The sequence below is a fragment of the Xenia sp. Carnegie-2017 genome, unplaced genomic scaffold (assembly GCF_021976095.1).
Source record: "Xenia sp. Carnegie-2017 unplaced genomic scaffold, XeniaSp_v1 HiC_scaffold_22, whole genome shotgun sequence".
In the NCBI taxonomy this organism is placed as follows: Eukaryota; Metazoa; Cnidaria; class Anthozoa; order Malacalcyonacea; family Xeniidae; genus Xenia; species Xenia sp. Carnegie-2017.
Genome location: NW_025813485.1, coordinates 5,847,723 through 5,867,062, shown reverse-complemented (window position 1 = coordinate 5,867,062; position 19,340 = coordinate 5,847,723). Strand labels below are relative to the sequence as shown.

The following is a 19,340-nucleotide window of genomic DNA, read 5'->3' as shown; positions in this document are numbered from 1 at the left end:
AATAAATTTCGTCAGCCAAATTATTTTGTTCTCTCCTTTAGAAGACGCATTTCTTTTAAGAAGTAAATATCCTTTGTCGATTATATGATGTACTGTAAATATCAATGGTTTGTGATTTAATTCTATTTAATTAACTGATTTGACGCTGTGACCGCTGCCTAGTAATGACTTGGATTTGACGTGGGCTCATTATGTTGTTGTTTGGCCACTCTATAACGTGTAATAACGTTACACAATCAAATAATTGCGTGAAGAAGACAGAATTTGGCACAAAATTTTGATGTTAAGAAGAAATATATTAAAAGGTATTTCAATATTTCACTTCTTATATAAAGCATTTGAATTTTTGTCAATAGTTTGAATTATTTTTCCCCAAGCTTGTCGTTGGCATCGACAAAAATGTACTTCGGTCAAAGGTCGTTCAAAAATTACAACTCACTATACGATTTACCCCCGTGAGTCCGATCCTCGATGGAAAGGTAAACGATTTTAATGCTGCTGCATTTTATCTTTCATTTATGGGAATTATTGATTTTATTAGTTAAGATTTATATGACTGTATCTTGCCCGCGACCAGAGGAGTCTGAGTCAGCAAGTTGTAGTTGATGATGTCATGTAATAACAGTTGGTGTTCACGATTTTGTTTTGTTTCGTAATGAAATTTTTCGACGTTTTCTCAATTATTTGCAATTTTACAGTGAAAATAACTGTAAATAATCTTTCGTGGTTCATACTTTTAATTTCATTTATTGATGTTTATTTGTTTTCTGGAAAGATCTGTGTACCGTGGAGGAAATAGTTTCAACTAGCAAAAACCCTCTGTATCTGTAAAAGTATACTGGGAAAGTCCAGACTGGAAAGTTTTTTACAGCCCACCCAAGAACTTGTGTGTGCAATATTTTAGAAAACTAGGCTTTTATGCACATTATTTTCCAACCTACGGTGCACAGTTTACAAACTTTCCAGTGTTGGGTAAAGGAAGGTATAGGGAGGAATATGGTTCAGAATATGATTTGTGCAAGGTTAATTTCTTTGATGATGGTATAAGGAGAAAGGTAGCATGTTGAGTAAGCAAGCATTTGGGCAAGCAACTAGTTTTGAAAATATATACCAATATATCATGAAAGGATAGTGATGATTATATTTGATTTAATTAGATGTTGAAATGGAAAGGTTTGCAGATGAAGCGGATGTGATCATTGTTGGAGGAGGACCAGCTGGTTTGTCTGCTGCAATCAGATTAAAACAGTTGGCCAATGAAGAGGAAAAAGAAATCCGTGTTTGTGTTTTGGAAAAGGCACCAGAAATTGGTATTTGAAAAACCTAAGCTACCTATATATTGATGAAAGTTTTTCCATTGCTACAAATTAGCTGGCCATTCAATCATTGAACTCCATCCTTGAGCTTTGTTCTGATGTCTTAACTTATTATTGAGAAAGACCTTTGGATTATATTGTTGCAGAATTAATATGGTTGTTTAAGGATTGAATGATATGGTTGAAAATTTATCAATGACATATTTACTTTTGGATTGCATATCATGTAGGTATTTATCAGTGTTTTTGCATATAGGAGCGCACACACTGTCCGGAGCATGTCTTGAGCCTCGTGCTTTGAATGAACTAATTCCTGATTGGCAGGAAAAGGGAGTAAGTTCTAGAACCGTACATAACCAAAACAACTGAAATCTATTGAAACTGCTAATGTTAGACAATATGGGCCTGGCTGTTCGTTCACTAAAACCCTTATACTTATATAACTCCATACTACAGTTGATATTTTGTGAAAATACCATGTCTTATCAAACCATTTTTTTCTCAAGGCCCCCTTGAAGACAAAAGTAACTGGGGATAGGTTTTCATTTCTTACAAAGAACTACAGAATACCATTGCCAATTTTACCAGGTAAAATGTGGAATGTGTTTATGTATTTCATGATAGTAAAATACAGACTTTGCTGTGGTCACAAGTCTAAAAATTGTAAGGTTAACAAGCAGAGAACATTTACACTGTATCAAGGAATTGTTTGACTATTCCAGCAAAAACATTAAACTGGCACAACAAACTGTTTACTACAAAGTGCCTAAATGTGCATAGTTAATTAGCTGTTAATTTTGAGGTATGCCAATGAACAATCACGGAAACTACATTGTTCGTCTTGGTAATTTTGTAAGCTGGTTGGGAGAGCAGGCTGAGGAGTTGGGTGTCGAAGTTTATCCAGGTTTTGCTGCAAGTGAGGTAACATTTTTCACATCTTTGATGGTTTTATTATGATATGCTAGCAGGATTGTGTGGGTTCTAGTGATGGTTTGTGTTTGTGATAGTTAAGTAACCAAACATACGTATATTCATTCTTTGGCTTATTCATTTTTGACTTTACGTATGTTGTTGCCTTCAAACATCACTGTACGTTGACTCCGTATTTATCTTTCTCTATAACTTACCTGATAACAAAAATATCACTTTGAACGTATACACACTTTGCCATTATCTGTATATTACTTACCATTTAATTGTTACGTGATTGATTTAACTGGGTCTACGTCCACTTGACCTTGATTCTTTTGCGAAGACAAATTTCTGATGCATGTACAGGGTTCTTTCCTGTGAACTCGGGTTTTCGGAATTTCAAAATAGGAATACATTTCATGTTTTAGGTTTTGTATCACGACGATGGTAGTGTCAAAGGAGTGGCAACGAACGACGTTGGAATTCATAAAGATGGCGCTCCCAAGGTCCAGTTAGGTCTTTTTAATCTGGTCTTTGAATGATGATCGTCTCAATGAAAACTTTTTCCTATCGAATTAATGAAAACTTGCTTTAATCCACCTCTCGTAAAAGCTTCTGACTGCTAAAATTGCAAAATATCTTGACACATTTTTTGGGACGTTGCTGTATTCATGTTAAAATACCTCTGAAGTTTTGATCTTTTTACTGCTGAAAAATGACGTGTGTACAACATTATTGTCGAGGATTGACAGATCTCGGTGGAAGATATCAACTTTTCTATTACTTTTGTCACTGCACGTTAATATCAACGATAAACCATTGCTGTTTTTGGTTGTTGCATTGTTATAGAATTTAATGTCATCCATCCCAATTAATACCCATTCACGTTTTACTGATTAAAGTATTTATTTAAGTGAAATTTGAACTCGACGTACGTACCTTTACATATACCTACCCCTACGTATCCCTACGTATCCCTACGTATCCACTGGTACTGATTATTTCTATATGATGCTGGTTACTAGAATTCGGAATGTGTTTCTCACTTTTTCAGGCAACGTTTGAGCGAGGAATGGAGTTTCACGCAAAATTAACCATGTTTGGTGAAGGATGCCACGGTCATCTGGCAAAAACGTTGTTTCCAAAGTACGACCTGCGTAGAAATTGCCAACATCAGACATATGGCATTGGCTTGAAAGAGGTTCGTACGCCTAAATTGTAAGTCAAAATATGAAAGTGCGCGCTGAAACAGAAATTGTAATGTTAGTTACTATCACGGGTATGACAACTCGTGCTGAAGAATGGAACGAGACCACAAAAGTTACAGAGAGTTTTTATTTGTAAATTTAGATCGTCCAGGTTGGTATAGTCCTGAGTCATTTGACTCTGAAGATGACGACCGCTAAGGTTGTCGAAACGTCAATCAACAACAACAAAAACAGTCCTTCTCAGGACTATACCAACCTGGACGATCTACATTTGCAAACATGTAACGATAATCCCGGTTCGAAACATTTACTTTATAGAGTTTTTATATTAACAAATGTTTCAGCTTTGGGAAATTGATCCAGCAAATCACCAACCGGGCTTTGTTGAGCATACATGTGGGTGGCCAATGGTACGTTTCGTAGTGTTTTTTTTTTATCGAAGTACTTCAACTATTACTGTCACTTAACTTCGACTCGTTTTAAAACGACGAAATTGATACGTATATACCTAACTTCTAGGGTAGCCGTCTGATTTCTTGTTGATAATTTTATCGTCCACACACATCGGGCTCGAACTAATTTTCTTTGATGCGATAAAAGTTGATTGGTAAATTTCTTGTAGGATAAAAATACATACGGTGGCTCTTTTCTCTATCACCTAGACGAAGGACCACTTGTTTCTATTGGATACGTGGTAAATAAATGCCAGAACTGCATTATCATTTGAAATTAGGGGACTAACAACGCGATGGAAATGACGTTTTGTTTGTTTTAAGATTGGTTTGGATTACAAGAACCCGTATCTTAGCCCGTTTAGAGAATTTCAGGTAGTTTGCTCAGCAACTTCAATACGTAAGATGGTAAGACATGTTGCACTCGGCGCTTTTTTTTTCAGTTGTTAAAAACGCACCCCCACATTCGAAAGACATTGGAAGGCGGGAAAAGAATAGGTTACGGTGCCCGCGCTTTAAATGAAGGTGGTCTACAGGTATGAATAGGTTTTACCAACATTGATACTTTTACGAATTTTTTGAAAAGGATGTCGGATGCACAAAAAGATTGCGGGAATTCGATGAATTATGATAACTTTAATAACCAATTTTTCGTTGTTGAAGTATTTGTTTTTCATAGAGCATACCAGAACTCGCATTTCCAGGTGGTGCGTTGATTGGATGTAGCCCTGGTTTTATGAATGTACCCAAGGTGAAAGGAACACACAACGCTATGAAAAGTGGAATAGTTGCCGCCGAATGTGCTTTTGAAGCACTAACGAACAACGACGAATGCGATACACAAGGTAAAATATAATAACTAGAGTGATTAACTAGAGTGATACTGTTTCTATCTATGTGAACGAGGTTTATGATTAGTTGGAGGTAATATAAAGTACAATTATTGAAATGCTGTAAGTTAAAGTAGCAATTAATTAGTTAGTGTTTATAACTGTTGTCGGATTGACCCTACGGGAAAACCGGATACAGGTTGCTTCCTACTTTATATTCACTTCCTACTTTTAGATTTCTCAGCTAATCTTTGGAATATATATTGGCTTAGTTTATCTTATCTTTGGCTCGTACTTTTTCGGGGAAGGAAGAATGTGGTCCGAATCCAATATTTGACTTGCAATCAGCATCATACCGTTCTCCAACGTACATCATGTTGTATCCATGATATCATTATTTCATTACACACCAACATGGCTGAATTGCAGGTCAATAATAGTTTCCCAACAATTATACATTTAAAGTAAATGGTTTGAACCCGGGAGTATCGTTACATGTTTGTAAATGTAGATCGTCCAGGTTGGTATAGTCCTGAGAAGGACTGTTTTTGTTGTTGTTTGTTTGTTGTTTGACTTGCTGCTTTTGTTGTTTGTAGTCAACAACAACAAAAACAGTCATTCTCAGGACTATACCAACCTGGACGATCTACATTTACAAACATGTAATTATACATTTGTTGCTGGGGTCAAGTCTGTCTAACGAAACATCGCCTCTTTGGGAGTTTGCTACGCACACGCATATCTTGAAATTCGTGGTTTTTTTCTCATGTAGGTTTATATTTGCGAAATTTTGACGATGCTATACGCAACAGTTGGATCTACGATGAACTGAATGAAGTGCGAAACGTACGGCCGTCATTCAACACCAAGTTAGGTATATACGGTGGTATTGTTTACACAGGTATTGTTTATTATTTATTACGCGGGCGAGAGCCTTGGACATTCAAACACAAACACACCGATCATAACTCATTGAAACCTGCAACCGAGTCTAAAGTGATCGAGTACCCGAAACCCGACGGGAAATTGACATTTGATTTGCTATCGTCTGTTGCACTTACTGGTACAAATCATGATCACGACCAACCCGCTCACCTGACCTTGAAGGACGACAGCGTGCCGGTTGATAAAAATCTCGCAATATTTGACGGCCCAGAGCAGCGTTTCTGTCCAGCTGGTGTTTACGAATACGTGCCAGAGGAGGTCGGGGACGGATTGAGGCTACAAATAAACGCCCAGAACTGTATTCATTGTAAGACATGCGACATAAAAGATCCCAGTCAGAACATAAATTGGGTTGTGCCAGAGGGCGGTGAAGGACCAGCATATAATGGCATGTGACGCTACGTATTGAACAAGATTAAAAGTTTCGCGGGGCGTTCGCTATCAGGAAGAGTAAACATATATCCTATATTAGCAATGTACAAGAGATAATTTGAGCAAGTGTTTTATCATGTTAATTATTCGAATAAATTTTTTTGATTTCGCAACCCATTTGGAGTGGATGTTTGGAATTTGCGTAGTCAACTTTCCCAGCAACACTTGCGCAGAGCTTGATTAAAATGTTGCGCTCTGCAATCATCCGTAATTAATGATACGATACTCTTTGCCGCCTTATCAAATGACTTCATCAGCAAAAAATCTATTTTTTATCTATCCTTTGTGTCCAATCGAATGGCTTCCACCATTCAGCAAACTGTAGCACTTTCTTTTTCTGAGTTTGAAAATTCTCTTTTCTTGGTTTTCTCCAAAGGAAAGGCTCCAACTCTAGCATTCCACCGACAATTTCCTGAAACAAAAATTGGTAAATTAGGTACCTGGTGACAAAATGAACAACCGATTTATGTAAAGCGTTTGTGATTAGTGGTAAGAGGAGCAAACTTACCATGGTATAAGATTAACAGAATAAGAATCTAATCTAAACTAGATCAACCCCACACACACACACACACGCATACATACAAATTCATCCCATGTGACTATCCACGCTAGTAAAAAAATATTAAAGAAATTATGGCAGCAAAAGAAATAATTGTCTAAATTTATCAAAATTTAAAATTCGGGGTACTATTTATGCTAATAAAGAAGCAAATTTCTCTAGTCAGTAAATTTACCTTTCCAAAATAGTGAGGCACCATCTCCTCATTTTCTATAACGTGTGCATAACCTCCGTCGAGACCGAACTCAACGGTAAAGTACGGAAGACCCTTTGGTATCTGAAACATAAACAATCAACTTCAATTCTCTATTTTGAACGGGTTCATCAATATTACTGTTTGGCATACCGACGAACGCAAGCCTTTTTCCCTTATGTTAATAAGTTTTTTGTTCTGAGACCATTCCGAATCCATTTCTTGTATCGCTTTCTGAATAGAAATCAGCATAAATATATATGACGATTGAACAAGATGACAACCTTAAACGCATGGATTTTACGTATTAACAGTACTTACTTTGAAATATATCGGTGCCATGTGACCTATTTCTTTATCAACTGGCACGCAATCGATTGACATATGTTGTTGTCTATGGACATTTCGATACATTTCCATAAATATCACGTCTTTACCCTAAACAATGTCCAACTTAGTAGTGCCCTGACTGTGACGCGTCTGGATGTCACGTAATGTGCAAGACATGTATTGGTAATGTGCAAGGCGTGTATTGGTGCCTTCCATTACTTTATTTCGTATTTTTAACAAGCAAGCGCTGTCTTTCTACTCACCATTTCCTCAAACATCTTCACAAGACCTTTCTTGAATACCTGAAATTTCAAAAATCAAGCTAGTGAGTCCGAAATTCTGTGAATGAGAGATTGAATTATTGAATTTTCTTCCAGCTTTTGGATGAATAGTTCTTTTCAAAAAATTTCTTCATAAAAGCAAGCAAACAACGAATACAGCTGCCTAGAACCAATTGCTATATAATGAGTATTTTGTTTAACACCTTCTTCGAATGAAAAAAAATCGCTTTAATAAGTTATAAACCAACCTTAATTTCACTCCATACATCTTCGTCGATCATCGTGGCGGCAACATGGTGCATGACGGGAGCAAGTAAACAGTGACCATCAGTCAATGATTGGTTCAGGGGTAGAGTAAGATAGACCTTAATGTTATAAATGAAAAATCTTTCATAAAGTAAGTCGTTAACCAGGAACACATAACAATAAGAGAAAACGAACTAGACATGTTCGTACAGTAGAGTGGAGACGTAGACATTCATGCATTATTGACTTCGTCTTCGTTTATTTTTTGTTGCTTACACATTTTTGACATATATATGACGGCGTGATAAAGCATTAAAGCATTGAATAATGAAAGAAAAAAAGGAGGACCAAAGTGATGTCGGACTGAAATAGTGAAATGTTATAATCGGATACCTTTAACCCAATAGCAATAACGAGATGTTTTGCAAATTCTGGACTGTCCAAGCAAAATTTACAGTTGTCCATTTGGGCAGAGAGTTTTTGATGTTCTGAAATATGTACAAAACTAGAGTATTATATACAAAAAATAAATTCAAACAAGTTTTTTTATCGCAGAACTCACTGTTACACGGTTCTATCTTTGCAACAATGTAACAACAACATTGGTTAAACCAATTCAAACCGTCTTCAGTTAAGAAATAAAAGATGTTTATTGTGTTTGCACAGGCTTATGCAAACCGAGGAGACCTTTGGGAGAACTCGAGAGCAGATCAGTGCAAGCCCGAGAACGAAGGTCGAGGGTTGCACCTGCTTGAGAGTTCTCACAAACGTCTCCGAGGTTTGCATAAGCCAGTGCAAACACAATAAACATCGTTAATTTTTCCTCTAAAATGTATTCGTGATCGATTTGCAAATTCTCTTTGACTGATTGATTGTTTTGATTGATTTGATTGGCTGAGCTCAATTGTGCTTTGCACAGGCTAATGCTAACACAGCTCTAGACCAATCAGCGCACGCGTTTCATTGTGTTTATTTTATAATTGACATTAACCAAAACATCATTCCGAGTAACACTGGCAGATGTTGGCGACATATAAATCATTGAATAAAATTTGCCGACCGTTAAATGGTACAAGAACTTGTCGTAAAAGTCAACTTTAGACCTCATACAGTAGAATGCATTTTCATGAATTTCAAAAGTCATCTTACCACGTATAGCTTTCTGTCTAGATTTTTGCTCTAGTTCTTCAGGAGTAAACTTTGTGGCAGCTGCAGATTCAAATTTATCATCCAGATCAAACTGTCCACCCAGCTTTTAAGGAAAGAAAGAATCTCATTAACTTAAGCTTCAAGTTCAAGCCAAGACTTATATCATATTACAAAAGAAAGGAAAATATGTAAATAGGTCAATTAGTGGATGAGCTAGTTTAAGCTCTCTCACGTGACCTTGACGTGTTTTGTGATAGGCGTTTTGGATCGCAGGAATGGTTTTTTTTTCGGACGTTAATCCAATAAGAATCCAATTCAAATTGTAAAACAATTCCCACTTTAACAATAAAGATATAATAAATAAAGTGCTTATCGATGAGCTACAGTAAGGCACACGCAACGATCTAGTGGAAGATGAAACTTGCCATTTGTTTTTTTAAAAAGTATCTTATCAATCATACAGTGCACAGATTTTAAGTTTCATTCTTAGGCAGCTACGCACGTGAAAAAATGGCAGAAGACGAAATTATTCTGAAGACAGAGATAGAATTACCTTTTGAGCGGCTAATTTGACGTAAGATGATATTTGATCGAAGGTGGTGTTCGTTTTTTCTTGAGCAATCTAATGCAGATACATCATCAACAAAAAGATGCATCAAATATTTTTACATGAAATGTAAAAAACAAAACTTTAGACTCACCAAAGATTTAAGATCATGCTCATCGTCGTCATAGAAATATCTACTTCGTTTACCCTCCTCGTCATGCGTTGAAACCTAAAAAGAATTGAAATTTCATACATCGCTTTATAAAGATAACCGCTAAACGGGTTATCGGTAGCAGTACGGAAACATAAGTTAAAGTACTAACCTTCCTTCTTCTTTCTCGTTTTCCACTTTTCTTTCTGTTTATACTATATTCTCCATGTGGCCTAACATTACCAGCACGATCTGTTCTAGTTAATACTACGACATTATTCGAATCATTTCTGTCGATTAGATTTTTCCCAGTTCCACGTTGATCTTGTTTCTCTTTAATTTCGCGCATATTCTTAAGTTTGAGCTCCAGTTCATTGGCCAATTCCTTTATGAAAAATTGAACTTGAGAATGAATGGGATAAAAGATAGATGAAAGGCGTTTATCCTTCATTACTTATTCTCAATAACAGTTCGCTAAATATGAGTAGTTGTCAACCACCGAAATGCTCCTATCTCGCTTTCATAAACGTATACCTCGTTTCCCATGAGTTCAGCCTTTAGACGCTTTGCACCAAGCACATTCAGATCTGCTTCAGTCACTACTTTGGCAATCATGACATCCTTAACGTCTTCATCTACTTTCGCATATTTTTCCTCTTTCAAATTTTCTTCTTCAGATGACGATGTAGAACTAGAGCTCTGGACATCAAGATTACTTTTTTTCTCGGAATTGAATTCCTTTTCTTCTAAATAAGTTTTCTTACTAGTAGACTCAGAGCTTCTACTTTTTGTGAAATCACTTTGTTTCTCTCTTTTCCTCCACCTTCCTGTTCATATAACAAAGACACGTTTTGAGTTCAAAACATATGAAATTACAGACATGCAATATCCCATATGTACACCCAGATCATGACAGACTGTGATTTTAATTCATTCTTCAGGATGAAACAAAAAACCCTTTCATTTGGACAGTCTTAGATTATTTCTATGAAGGTACTCTTTCACTTTCATAGTTCAAATAAAATTTAAATCAGATGATTAGGGTAGTCATGCAAGTACAATAAGACCCCAGCTGTTTCATAAAGCAACATGTGATATATCTCAAAGCATCAAGAGGAGCATTGCTCTGATCATACTTGCGAGTATTTATCAGTAAATATTAGTTGCCATAATTTGTTCATCAATTTGTCTTCCTGTCATTGTTTCAGAAGTGGCTTTGTAACACATTCTACTTTTCCCAAAAGGTTTGTGAAAATTGGACAGAAAGCAATAGCCATATGATAAATATTGCCGATAAATTACTTTAGTTGTCGATTATTTATCGCATTGATTTTAAATTGAAAGTGCTTGTTTTTTCACTGGTCATAGGCTACAACATGATGGGCGATCACGTGCCCATTTCATCTCGTGTCATGTCTTTGAGCAAAAATCTTTAGCCAAGCATGGCTACCTGAACACTTTGTTTCCCCACGTCGATAAGCCTCATACTTCATGTCGCGTACTTTTGTTGGACATGTTTGATCATCGTCATCTTTAGGTCGCCTCATCAATGTTGCTATGGACGATCTAAATAGTAAGTATTTACTGAATAGCATGTTGATAAGTGAGCAAATTTATTGCGCTGCGTCGTGTCTTAAAGTAAACTTAAAGGAATTTTCTACATCAATACTATACAAGTCCCATTAGGCATCCATAACCAAAAAAACCAAACCCTACTTCGCCAAAATAAAAATATATTTACAATATAAAAAAGACCTTAAGACGCAGCTTTTTTATCCAACTATATATTTTCAGAATTTGTTTTTCTGTTTTAAGCCCAATTCACATAAACGGTATAAGAGTCAACCAGTTCCATAAGCAAGTCCTTACGTCTGCGATTCTTAAAACTATCACTCGTAAGTGTAAGTAAGTAAGTAGCTTATTAAAATATTAATTGCAGCCTTGCAGCTGAATTACAAATATCTAAATTAGTAAAGTTACAATAACAAATAATATCTAATATCTAAAATACAATAAAATTTTACAAGGTATTTACATTTATTAAATTTACAATTATAAAAATGGTACTCGCTAACACCAACAGAGACAAAGAAAACTCCATACCTGGCCACTTTTGTGTAACTTTATGTACACAAGGACAGGATGAACGAATTCTTCGCTCTGTTGGTGCGAGCAAGCGGAACTTTATATTTATGTTTACTTCTCAGGTTATATTTACAGTTATTTTTGTTTGGCAGTAAATTTCTTAATTTGTGGTGTTCATTTGTTTCAATTGTCTGGAAATAACGTCACTTTTTTCATTACTCATAACTAATACACATAATTACTCATAATAATCACACTATTTTCATTACTCATATATTTTTCCAAAAACAAATATATTTCCACTAAAAACAATAATTTTTCCCAGGTTTACTCACCTTGGACCCTTGTCCTTTGCCCATTCCTTTTGCTTCCATTTCATCGAACTTAATTTAGGTTCACTATTCGAAAACAAAGAACACATTGTTTCCATGAACTTTTACTAAACTGTTTCAAGTTGTATGATAGTTTCCATCAATGAGAAAGTACGGTTTACATCTTTGGAAAAGAAAAGTTCAACAATGACTTAGTACCAGAAACAAAACATTTTGTCTTAAAACAATTTGTCTCCCAGATGAAAATGTTTTACATAAAGTGAACATTACATTACAATAACAGTAAATATGTACGTGCTAAAGTTACTTTAGCGCCGCTCAAAGAGGCACGTATTCAGCACACGGTTTCAAAACTTGTTTACAATGAAAAACATGAAATTATAAATAGGCGAAGCTAGTGCGTACTACGTAATGTAAAGGGCCTGCAGATTTGTGCCCGAACCAGGGTATCGTACTCCGGCACTCAGTCTGAACGCGCTATTAGCCGCTCGTGGTTATGTTAGAGCCGCATTCAAAATGGGAAAATGAAATAAGCGCCGCAGCGCTAAACCGCGCATTGGCGCAAGACCTCACGAGAATTTTTCAATATTTATTCAAAATTTTAAATGAAAATATTCTCACTTGTTTTCTAATTCATCATCACCATACGCAAGACGTTTTAGCTTCTCCAAAGACTACAAAGAACATTGAAAAAAAAACAATACCACATACAGTGTCGTTCATTTCATAACACCAAGAAAGTCAAAAATTCATGTGTTACAACAAATCATGAATATAATATACCCCCCATCTTTCAGCAGCCACATCGGTCAATGATCTTCCCTCGTCTTCAGCTTGCTGCTTAGCTCGTTCGTACGCTCTTTTAAACCATTTTGATTACCAGCGGAATTAAGCACTGAAATAATAGAGTATGAAGAAATGAAGTTGCAAATTGCAAAAAAAATTTTAAAAGTTCGAGTGAAGAACGTATGCGTATTTTTACCCTCGTCTGTTGTATTTTGTGATGGCAGCCCACTTCCACCTTTTCTCCAGTACGGGTTAAGCTCTCGTGGATGTTGACCTATCTTAAGAAAAAAATGCAAAATTTCATGTCATCCATTTTATCAACCATGAAGCAAATATGTGTTGACTTGAGAGTTTTTCTATGAACAAAATGAGAAAAGGTTTAATAACTTTGATTTCAGTAAAAGGCTGGCAAGTACTTTTATTTTGCCAAAATGAAATAGCTTCAACCATCTTTAACCCTCTAAACAAGTACTTTGCTATTAACATACAAAATATTGAAACATTGTCAAAGCTTAACCACCACCCCCCCATCCCATTCAGGTCTTACCTCCATTACTGAAGATGGTTCAACTTTTTTAATTTCTGCTTCCTTTTGCTTTGGCTTGATCTCACGTGATATGGGGAGTAGCATCCATGAATCGCGCTACAAATGCACAATGTTTAAAATATTTTTAAAAGTTTTTACTTTTTAAAACAAGCAAATGAAATTTTAAAAGCAAATAAAACAGGATGCAATCATAATCACCTGAACGTTTCCTGCAGAAACATCATCCTTCACACCTTTTGGATTCTTTTCAACCCATTCATCTTCTTCTGAATCACTCTTGAAATAAGAAAGGTACATGTCACACAACAAACTAAAAAATATGGAACAAAAAAACATTATCATTTCATACTTTATGCCTTTTTTTCTTTTTCTTCTTCTTGTCCTTTTTGCTTTTCTTTCTTTTCGTTGAGTGCTTTTCATCCTTAAATCACACAATGAACATAAAGAAAATTCATGTAGCCAACGGCAATTCTCATTCCTTTGAATGTTCTAATCATCTTGTGTTAAAATTGCATCTTCCAAAGTGTTTTGAAAAGCTTGAAGTCTTGAAAAGCAAAATAAAATGGTGTGTTTTTTTCATTTTGTAAGAAAATTATTTTAAAAATGGCGTTTAGGCCTGATCATGGCTGTTTCACAAACAAATATCGACTTCTTGGTTATGTTTAATTTATATTGTGCAAGAAAAGTGGGCAAATTGCAGCATCCATCCATTGTTAAAGTATTCCCTCAAGTATGCTTCAAACATGCATACGTAAGTTTCGTGTCACTTATAGTTATAATTTGAAGAATCAATTTATGGTCCGGAATTGAAAGTTTGTAGTGCACACCCAAGATTTCAAGTATGCAGCTTTTAGAAAACAATACTTTTATGCTTGCACATTTCGAATCTAGGGTGTGCAGCTTACAAACTTTCCAGTCTGGTTTAAGGGAATGTTTAAACAGTTCACAATTATTTTTTTAATATTTATTGATCAAAGTAAAGCACAACACAAGCACCTCAACAAACATCAAAATTAAGTGATATTAACAGGCAGTAAAATCAAGGTACATCAAATTTTATACTTCTCTTTCATTACTGCTGGCGTCAGGTGACAGACGACTAGCTACAGATGGCAGAATCCACACATCTTCGCCTCTTTTTCTTTTTTCTTCTAAAATACGTTCCTTTCTTTCATATTCCTCTCTGGCCTGATTATTTAATATATGGTAAAAGATTTAAAAATCAAACAAAAATACATTGTACAACAATTATCAATTACATGTTTGTAAATGTCGATCGTCCAGGTTGGTATAGTCCTTAGAAGGACTGTTTTTGTTGTTGTTGACTGACGTTTCGATAAAAATTTTGACTCTGAAGATGACTACCGCTAAGGTTGTCGAAACGTCAGTCAACAACAACAAAAACAGTCCTTCTCAGGACTATACCAACCTGGACGATCTACATTTACAAACATGTAACGATACTCCCGGGTTCAAACCATTTACTTAATTACCGATTACTCCAACGCTCCAACATAAAAAGATAAAAACTACCCATGCAATCTGGCTAAGTGAATATGCAGCTCCCAGGTAATATAAGTGAGAGACAACAGCATTAATCGGATGAAAATATTGTAAACAAGCTCTAAAAGTCTATAGGTTATTGACGTTTAAATAGGAAAAAAGGTAAATAGGTAATACTGTAATAGGAGGGTTAAGCTGAGTGTTATCATTTAGTGTAAGTCATGTTCTTATTTGCATGTGGAAACATACTATACAGAAACATACTTTACAAAAAACTTACTTTTCGTAAAACTTTGGCCCTTTCTACTCGCTTTTGGGATTTCTCAGCATCTAATGCACTTTTCGAAACAAAGTTTATTAATTCCGCCATTTTGTTTTATGTTTCCACGAGTGAACTGTGAAATTCGGTGAATCATTTACTTGAACTTCATTGATGGATTTAATTGGTTTTAATTATAAAATAACTACCAATTATTCATTTAACTCAACATTTTTGAGGCGCGGAATTAGCTATTTTCGCACATGAATGTCATCATGGAAAAAAGTATATCATACACCTATGTGAAAAATTTTGGGATAGATAACTAAAATAAACTCTCAATTAATAATTGCTAGAATGACTATAATGATTAATGTGTTAGAATCCTAGATTATAATTTAAGGAAAATGAAAAGTTGAAATTGTCGGAGTTCCCATTTTACTTATTCCACAGTAATCTAAACACATTTGTCTATCAGAAATATGAAAATATTTTCTGCCAAATTATCTTATTAAAAAGTAATATCAATAATTGTTTTCCAATTTCCAGTGAATAACAAAAAACCACAGGTATCAAAGAACATTGATATTCGGGGTATTCATATATTCATAAGTTATAATCTGTAATCTCAATTGATATCAATAGAAACTAATAAAGTACAACATGCATATATGAATATTAGCACCTCCATCAACAATTATCAACTATCTGCAGTCCCTGTGGTTGACAATAGAACAATGATTAGTATTTGATTAAATTAATATTTTCTGGTATTCTGGAGTTGTTGTTAGATCAACCCTAGATCATATTTTAACATAAAGAACTTATTTATGTAACTTTTGATGCTTTTTAGAGAGAAACCCCCTATTCCAATTTGTCAATGGTTCATTTGTTCTAATGAAGCATCAAAAGTTACATAAATAATTTCTTTATTGTGCAATAAAATAATAGGTCAATTAACTGTGTATGGTCAATTGGCTAAATCTTCCAGCTCTTATGACAACTTAGTCTTAATATGATTATACTTCCAAAAGTAATTAAATAAGTTACAAAATTTACGGGTTAATTACCTCACACATTTAGACTCAAACATGCAGATGAACAGGGAAACAGCTTGCATATCCAACACCCAAGCCACTATTAAAAACCAAATTTGTTAATAAATAAACTCTGAAGTGCAGAGATAGCCTTAAATGACTTTAACATTCTTCGAGCAAGAAATTATTTTGTCAGAAATTCATAAAATTCAAACAAATTTTTTTATAATTCATAAAAGCACTATTAATAATGTGCATTTAAAATAGACAATGATTTTTTTGAGAATAGACATGTTTCGACATCTCTATTCTCATCCTTATGATGCCACCTTCAGAATGAATGAATAAATTATAAATACACAAATCATTATAATCATTATTTATATATCTATTCGTTCATACTGAAGATGGCATCATGAGATGTTGAAAGATGTCTATTCTCAAACAAATTGTTGTCTATATTAAATGCACAAATTTCTTTTATTGGAGTAAACATGAAAACTGCTGAGCTGAAACAATGCCAATCTTTGTAAAAACGACTTGGTTTGTTTTTCTTTAAATAATTCAAAACAAACAAGTAAAATTTTGTGGAACAGAAACTGTCACAATTTAGGCTCTGTCTTATTATTTACACATTAAACAACAAAAATCTTTGACAATCATGCCATAGCAGTTCAAAAACTATTTACAGATCTGTTTTAGGGATACAGCACAAAAATCCATGTCGTCTTTCCAAATAATATCATCATCAAGACACATGTTCAAATATATACATACATATATCTACACATCCTTTTTTGGGCAATGTATTCTTCTGAGAGTAATTTCAACCACAACCCAGTCTACCATAAAGTTGAAAAAAGAAGAAAAAAATCAAAATCTCACAAAAAGACTGTATTGACAGTAAGTAGCAATGTTGAATATTTGTATACAATATTATTAATTATAGTTGTCATATATATGTCCGTGAAGTCACCTTGTCTTAACAGCTTTATCTATGTAGCATGCTTGGAATGGCTTGCATTCCCTAAGCAGCTTTGATGCAGAATCAACAGTAAACCACTTTCGGATTCGTCCTAAATAATAATATAACCTCAATGCAAAAAGGTCCAATGGGACATTCACTGATAAAGTTCACTAAAGTTCTAATTTATTTCTTATTTATTAGCTAAAATCCAATATGCCAAGAAGACTGATTGCCAACAACTTACCACACTTTCCTTCGTGCCACTCTTCAGATTCTTCAGTAACTATAAGCACAAAGACAGCAGTCCTATGCTTTCTTTTGTTATTCTGTAAAAAATCAAATGCATTACTTAGAAGAGCAACAAAAAATATTTGAAATTAAAGTATTCAATACCTCAAATGTTCCTAAAAATCGACCGAGGGTGCCCTTTACACCTGCCTGAATGAATGTAAACAAAACCCAATTAATATAAAATCATATTATAATTTGGTGAAAAGATAACAAAAATGTACACAGAACATGTTGATGATTAATTAAAGGAGAAAAAAAAGAAGAGTATTGGTTGGTGGTCATTTAAGTGGACTATACACAGAATCTTACACAGCACGGTTAATAACTCAGGACTAAAGAGAGCAACGAAATGAAAAGTATGTATCCATATTGCTCTGCTGATGTATCACTGATGTGTCTTGAAACTAAGCTGAATTTACATTAATAATTGTCAAAGTTGGTTTTAGTATGCACAAAAATGATTAAAGAATTATGATAAATGCTTGCTTTAGCGTTGCTCTCGATTAACCACCACACTCAGAATGCAGAAAAGTTATTTAGCAATTAAGCATTGCACCTGAGTAACTTTAGTATGGAAAATGAGAGAGTTATTAAGTTAAGTTGTATTATATTTTATCATGTATTTTATCATGTATTTTATCATTTTTTGGGAGCAATAAAAATACTTCGTGTGAACCTTTAGCTGAAAATTATTTAATAAGCTGCCAGTAAGTGCCGCTCTTCAGAATCAAAAGAAATAAAATAAGTGCAGCAGCAATAAGTGGGGATTTACAATAATCAAAGAAAAATTTAAGATACAAATGATGATGTAAACTTTGAAAATTAGAGCTAAATTAATTTACATAAAAATGGAAAACCTTCATGAAGTGATTAAAAAATAATAAAAAATTATAATAACATGTTGCCAACAACATACCTCCTCAGCAACCTCCCTTAAAGCAGCTGTTTGTAAATCCTCATTAGGCTCAACACCCCCACTAGGTACAACCCATTTATTTGGTACTTTTGAACTGGACACAAGCAACACCTGGATAACAAGACATCATGTACCTTCATACAAGAACTCCAGACGTGAAGATTCATTTGAAGTAATGCATTTAAGAAAAAAACAAAGTTTGACATTTTTGGCTTTACAGATAATCAATTAAAGAATTCACATTTCTTTTTCCATTCCATATCAAATGTTATGAGTGAAAACTTTCATAACTTTTTAAAGAAGAAAAGCAATTCCACAGTTTCAATCGTGAAAAATAGGTGAGAAAAATACACGAAACCTGTCCAACGAAACAATAAGTACTGCTTTTTTAAACAGCACTCAACAAAACCACAATTGAGATTCCTCATGGGGAATTGACACGAAGAAAAAACTTTTTGAGAACAAGCCATAGTATGAAATTGAAAGCAACACATGCAATTTACAAATAGACCCATTCATTATATCAACCAAATGTTTATATCGAAAAACTACAGGAAGACTAAGAATATTTGCGACTTATCATGTGTGTAACGAGCGACAGGAGATGTGCAAATTGCAATCAACACTTTTTGAGAATGGACAAGTTCATAAAAAAGTACCTCATTTTCTGCCTCCGATTTGAAACACAGACAACCAGCCCGCTTTTTGAAACCTTCCTTATCAAACGTTCTTATGGTATTCACATATTGAACTTTTGGCATTTTTCAATGACAAGTCTGCTGCTTTCCTTTTAAATAGGCAATGGCCACGTTAAGTTTTCTCTCCGCAAATAACCTAATATAACGATTTTTTTAAAGTTTCAACAGAAGGATAAACACCATCCGGAGGTAGAAGGTCCATGGCATTGGCATCGCCGGGTGAATTCACTGAATTAGCAGAATTTAATGACAATATCCATAATTATATACCACATAGAAATGACTACGTTGCTTATGTTGCATATTTATTTTCCAGGGGGAGAGTTACCTGTATTGTAATTGTTACTTTCCAGGGGGGACTCAAT

The 19,340-nt window shown here is 34.6% G+C and overlaps 3 protein-coding genes and 1 long non-coding RNA gene across 5 annotated transcripts; 1 reads left to right on the top strand and 3 right to left on the bottom strand.

Annotated features, from left to right (window-relative positions):
• Positions 1 to 148: 148 nt before the first annotated feature.
• LOC124445672 (electron transfer flavoprotein-ubiquinone oxidoreductase, mitochondrial-like) lies at positions 149 to 6,208 on the top strand. The gene is made up of 14 exons (XM_046996421.1): positions 149 to 305; positions 378 to 479; positions 1,158 to 1,310; positions 1,573 to 1,649; positions 1,823 to 1,904; positions 2,119 to 2,237; positions 2,657 to 2,734; positions 3,283 to 3,429; positions 3,781 to 3,846; positions 4,059 to 4,130; positions 4,213 to 4,263; positions 4,332 to 4,424; positions 4,568 to 4,733; positions 5,491 to 6,208. Exons 1-14 carry the CDS (start codon positions 281 to 283, stop codon positions 6,057 to 6,059), a joined length of 1,800 nt encoding a protein of 599 aa, XP_046852377.1. The 5' UTR covers positions 149 to 280; the 3' UTR covers positions 6,060 to 6,208.
• LOC124445676 lies at positions 1,896 to 3,287 on the bottom strand. Its single transcript, XR_006948221.1, has 2 exons — positions 2,912 to 3,287; positions 1,896 to 2,795 (listed from the first exon to the last, which is right to left on the bottom strand). It is a non-coding gene; the product is annotated as an uncharacterized LOC124445676 (long non-coding RNA).
• LOC124445675 (CWF19-like protein 2) lies at positions 6,153 to 16,947 on the bottom strand. The gene is given in 24 exon segments (XM_046996426.1): positions 6,153 to 6,507; positions 6,833 to 6,934; positions 7,004 to 7,084; positions 7,172 to 7,288; positions 7,444 to 7,482; positions 7,710 to 7,826; positions 8,101 to 8,195; positions 8,857 to 8,959; positions 9,410 to 9,478; positions 9,558 to 9,632; positions 9,727 to 9,939; positions 10,089 to 10,381; positions 11,005 to 11,120; positions 11,975 to 12,037; positions 12,593 to 12,645; positions 12,755 to 12,866; positions 12,938 to 13,035; positions 13,305 to 13,400; positions 13,503 to 13,580; positions 13,654 to 13,725; positions 14,367 to 14,492; positions 15,088 to 15,145; positions 16,137 to 16,203; positions 16,881 to 16,947. Coding segments are annotated over 23 exon segments (2,373 nt in total). The 5' UTR covers positions 16,187 to 16,203; positions 16,881 to 16,947; the 3' UTR covers positions 6,153 to 6,360.
• Positions 16,687 to 19,266, bottom strand: LOC124445674 (diphosphoinositol polyphosphate phosphohydrolase 1-like). 2 transcript variants are annotated; one of them, XM_046996424.1, is made up of 6 exons: positions 18,937 to 19,266; positions 18,278 to 18,388; positions 17,464 to 17,508; positions 17,315 to 17,396; positions 17,080 to 17,179; positions 16,687 to 16,945 (listed from the first exon to the last, which is right to left on the bottom strand). In XM_046996424.1, the coding sequence occupies exons 1-6, from the start codon at positions 19,036 to 19,038 to the stop codon at positions 16,930 to 16,932; spliced, it is 456 nt and encodes a 151-aa protein (XP_046852380.1). In that variant the 5' UTR covers positions 19,039 to 19,266; the 3' UTR covers positions 16,687 to 16,929. The 2 variants fall into 2 exon arrangements, with proteins under 2 accessions (XP_046852380.1, XP_046852381.1); XM_046996425.1 differs by lacking the exon at positions 16,687 to 16,945 and having other exon boundaries at positions 17,076 to 17,179.
• Positions 19,267 to 19,340: the final 74 nt, after the last annotated feature.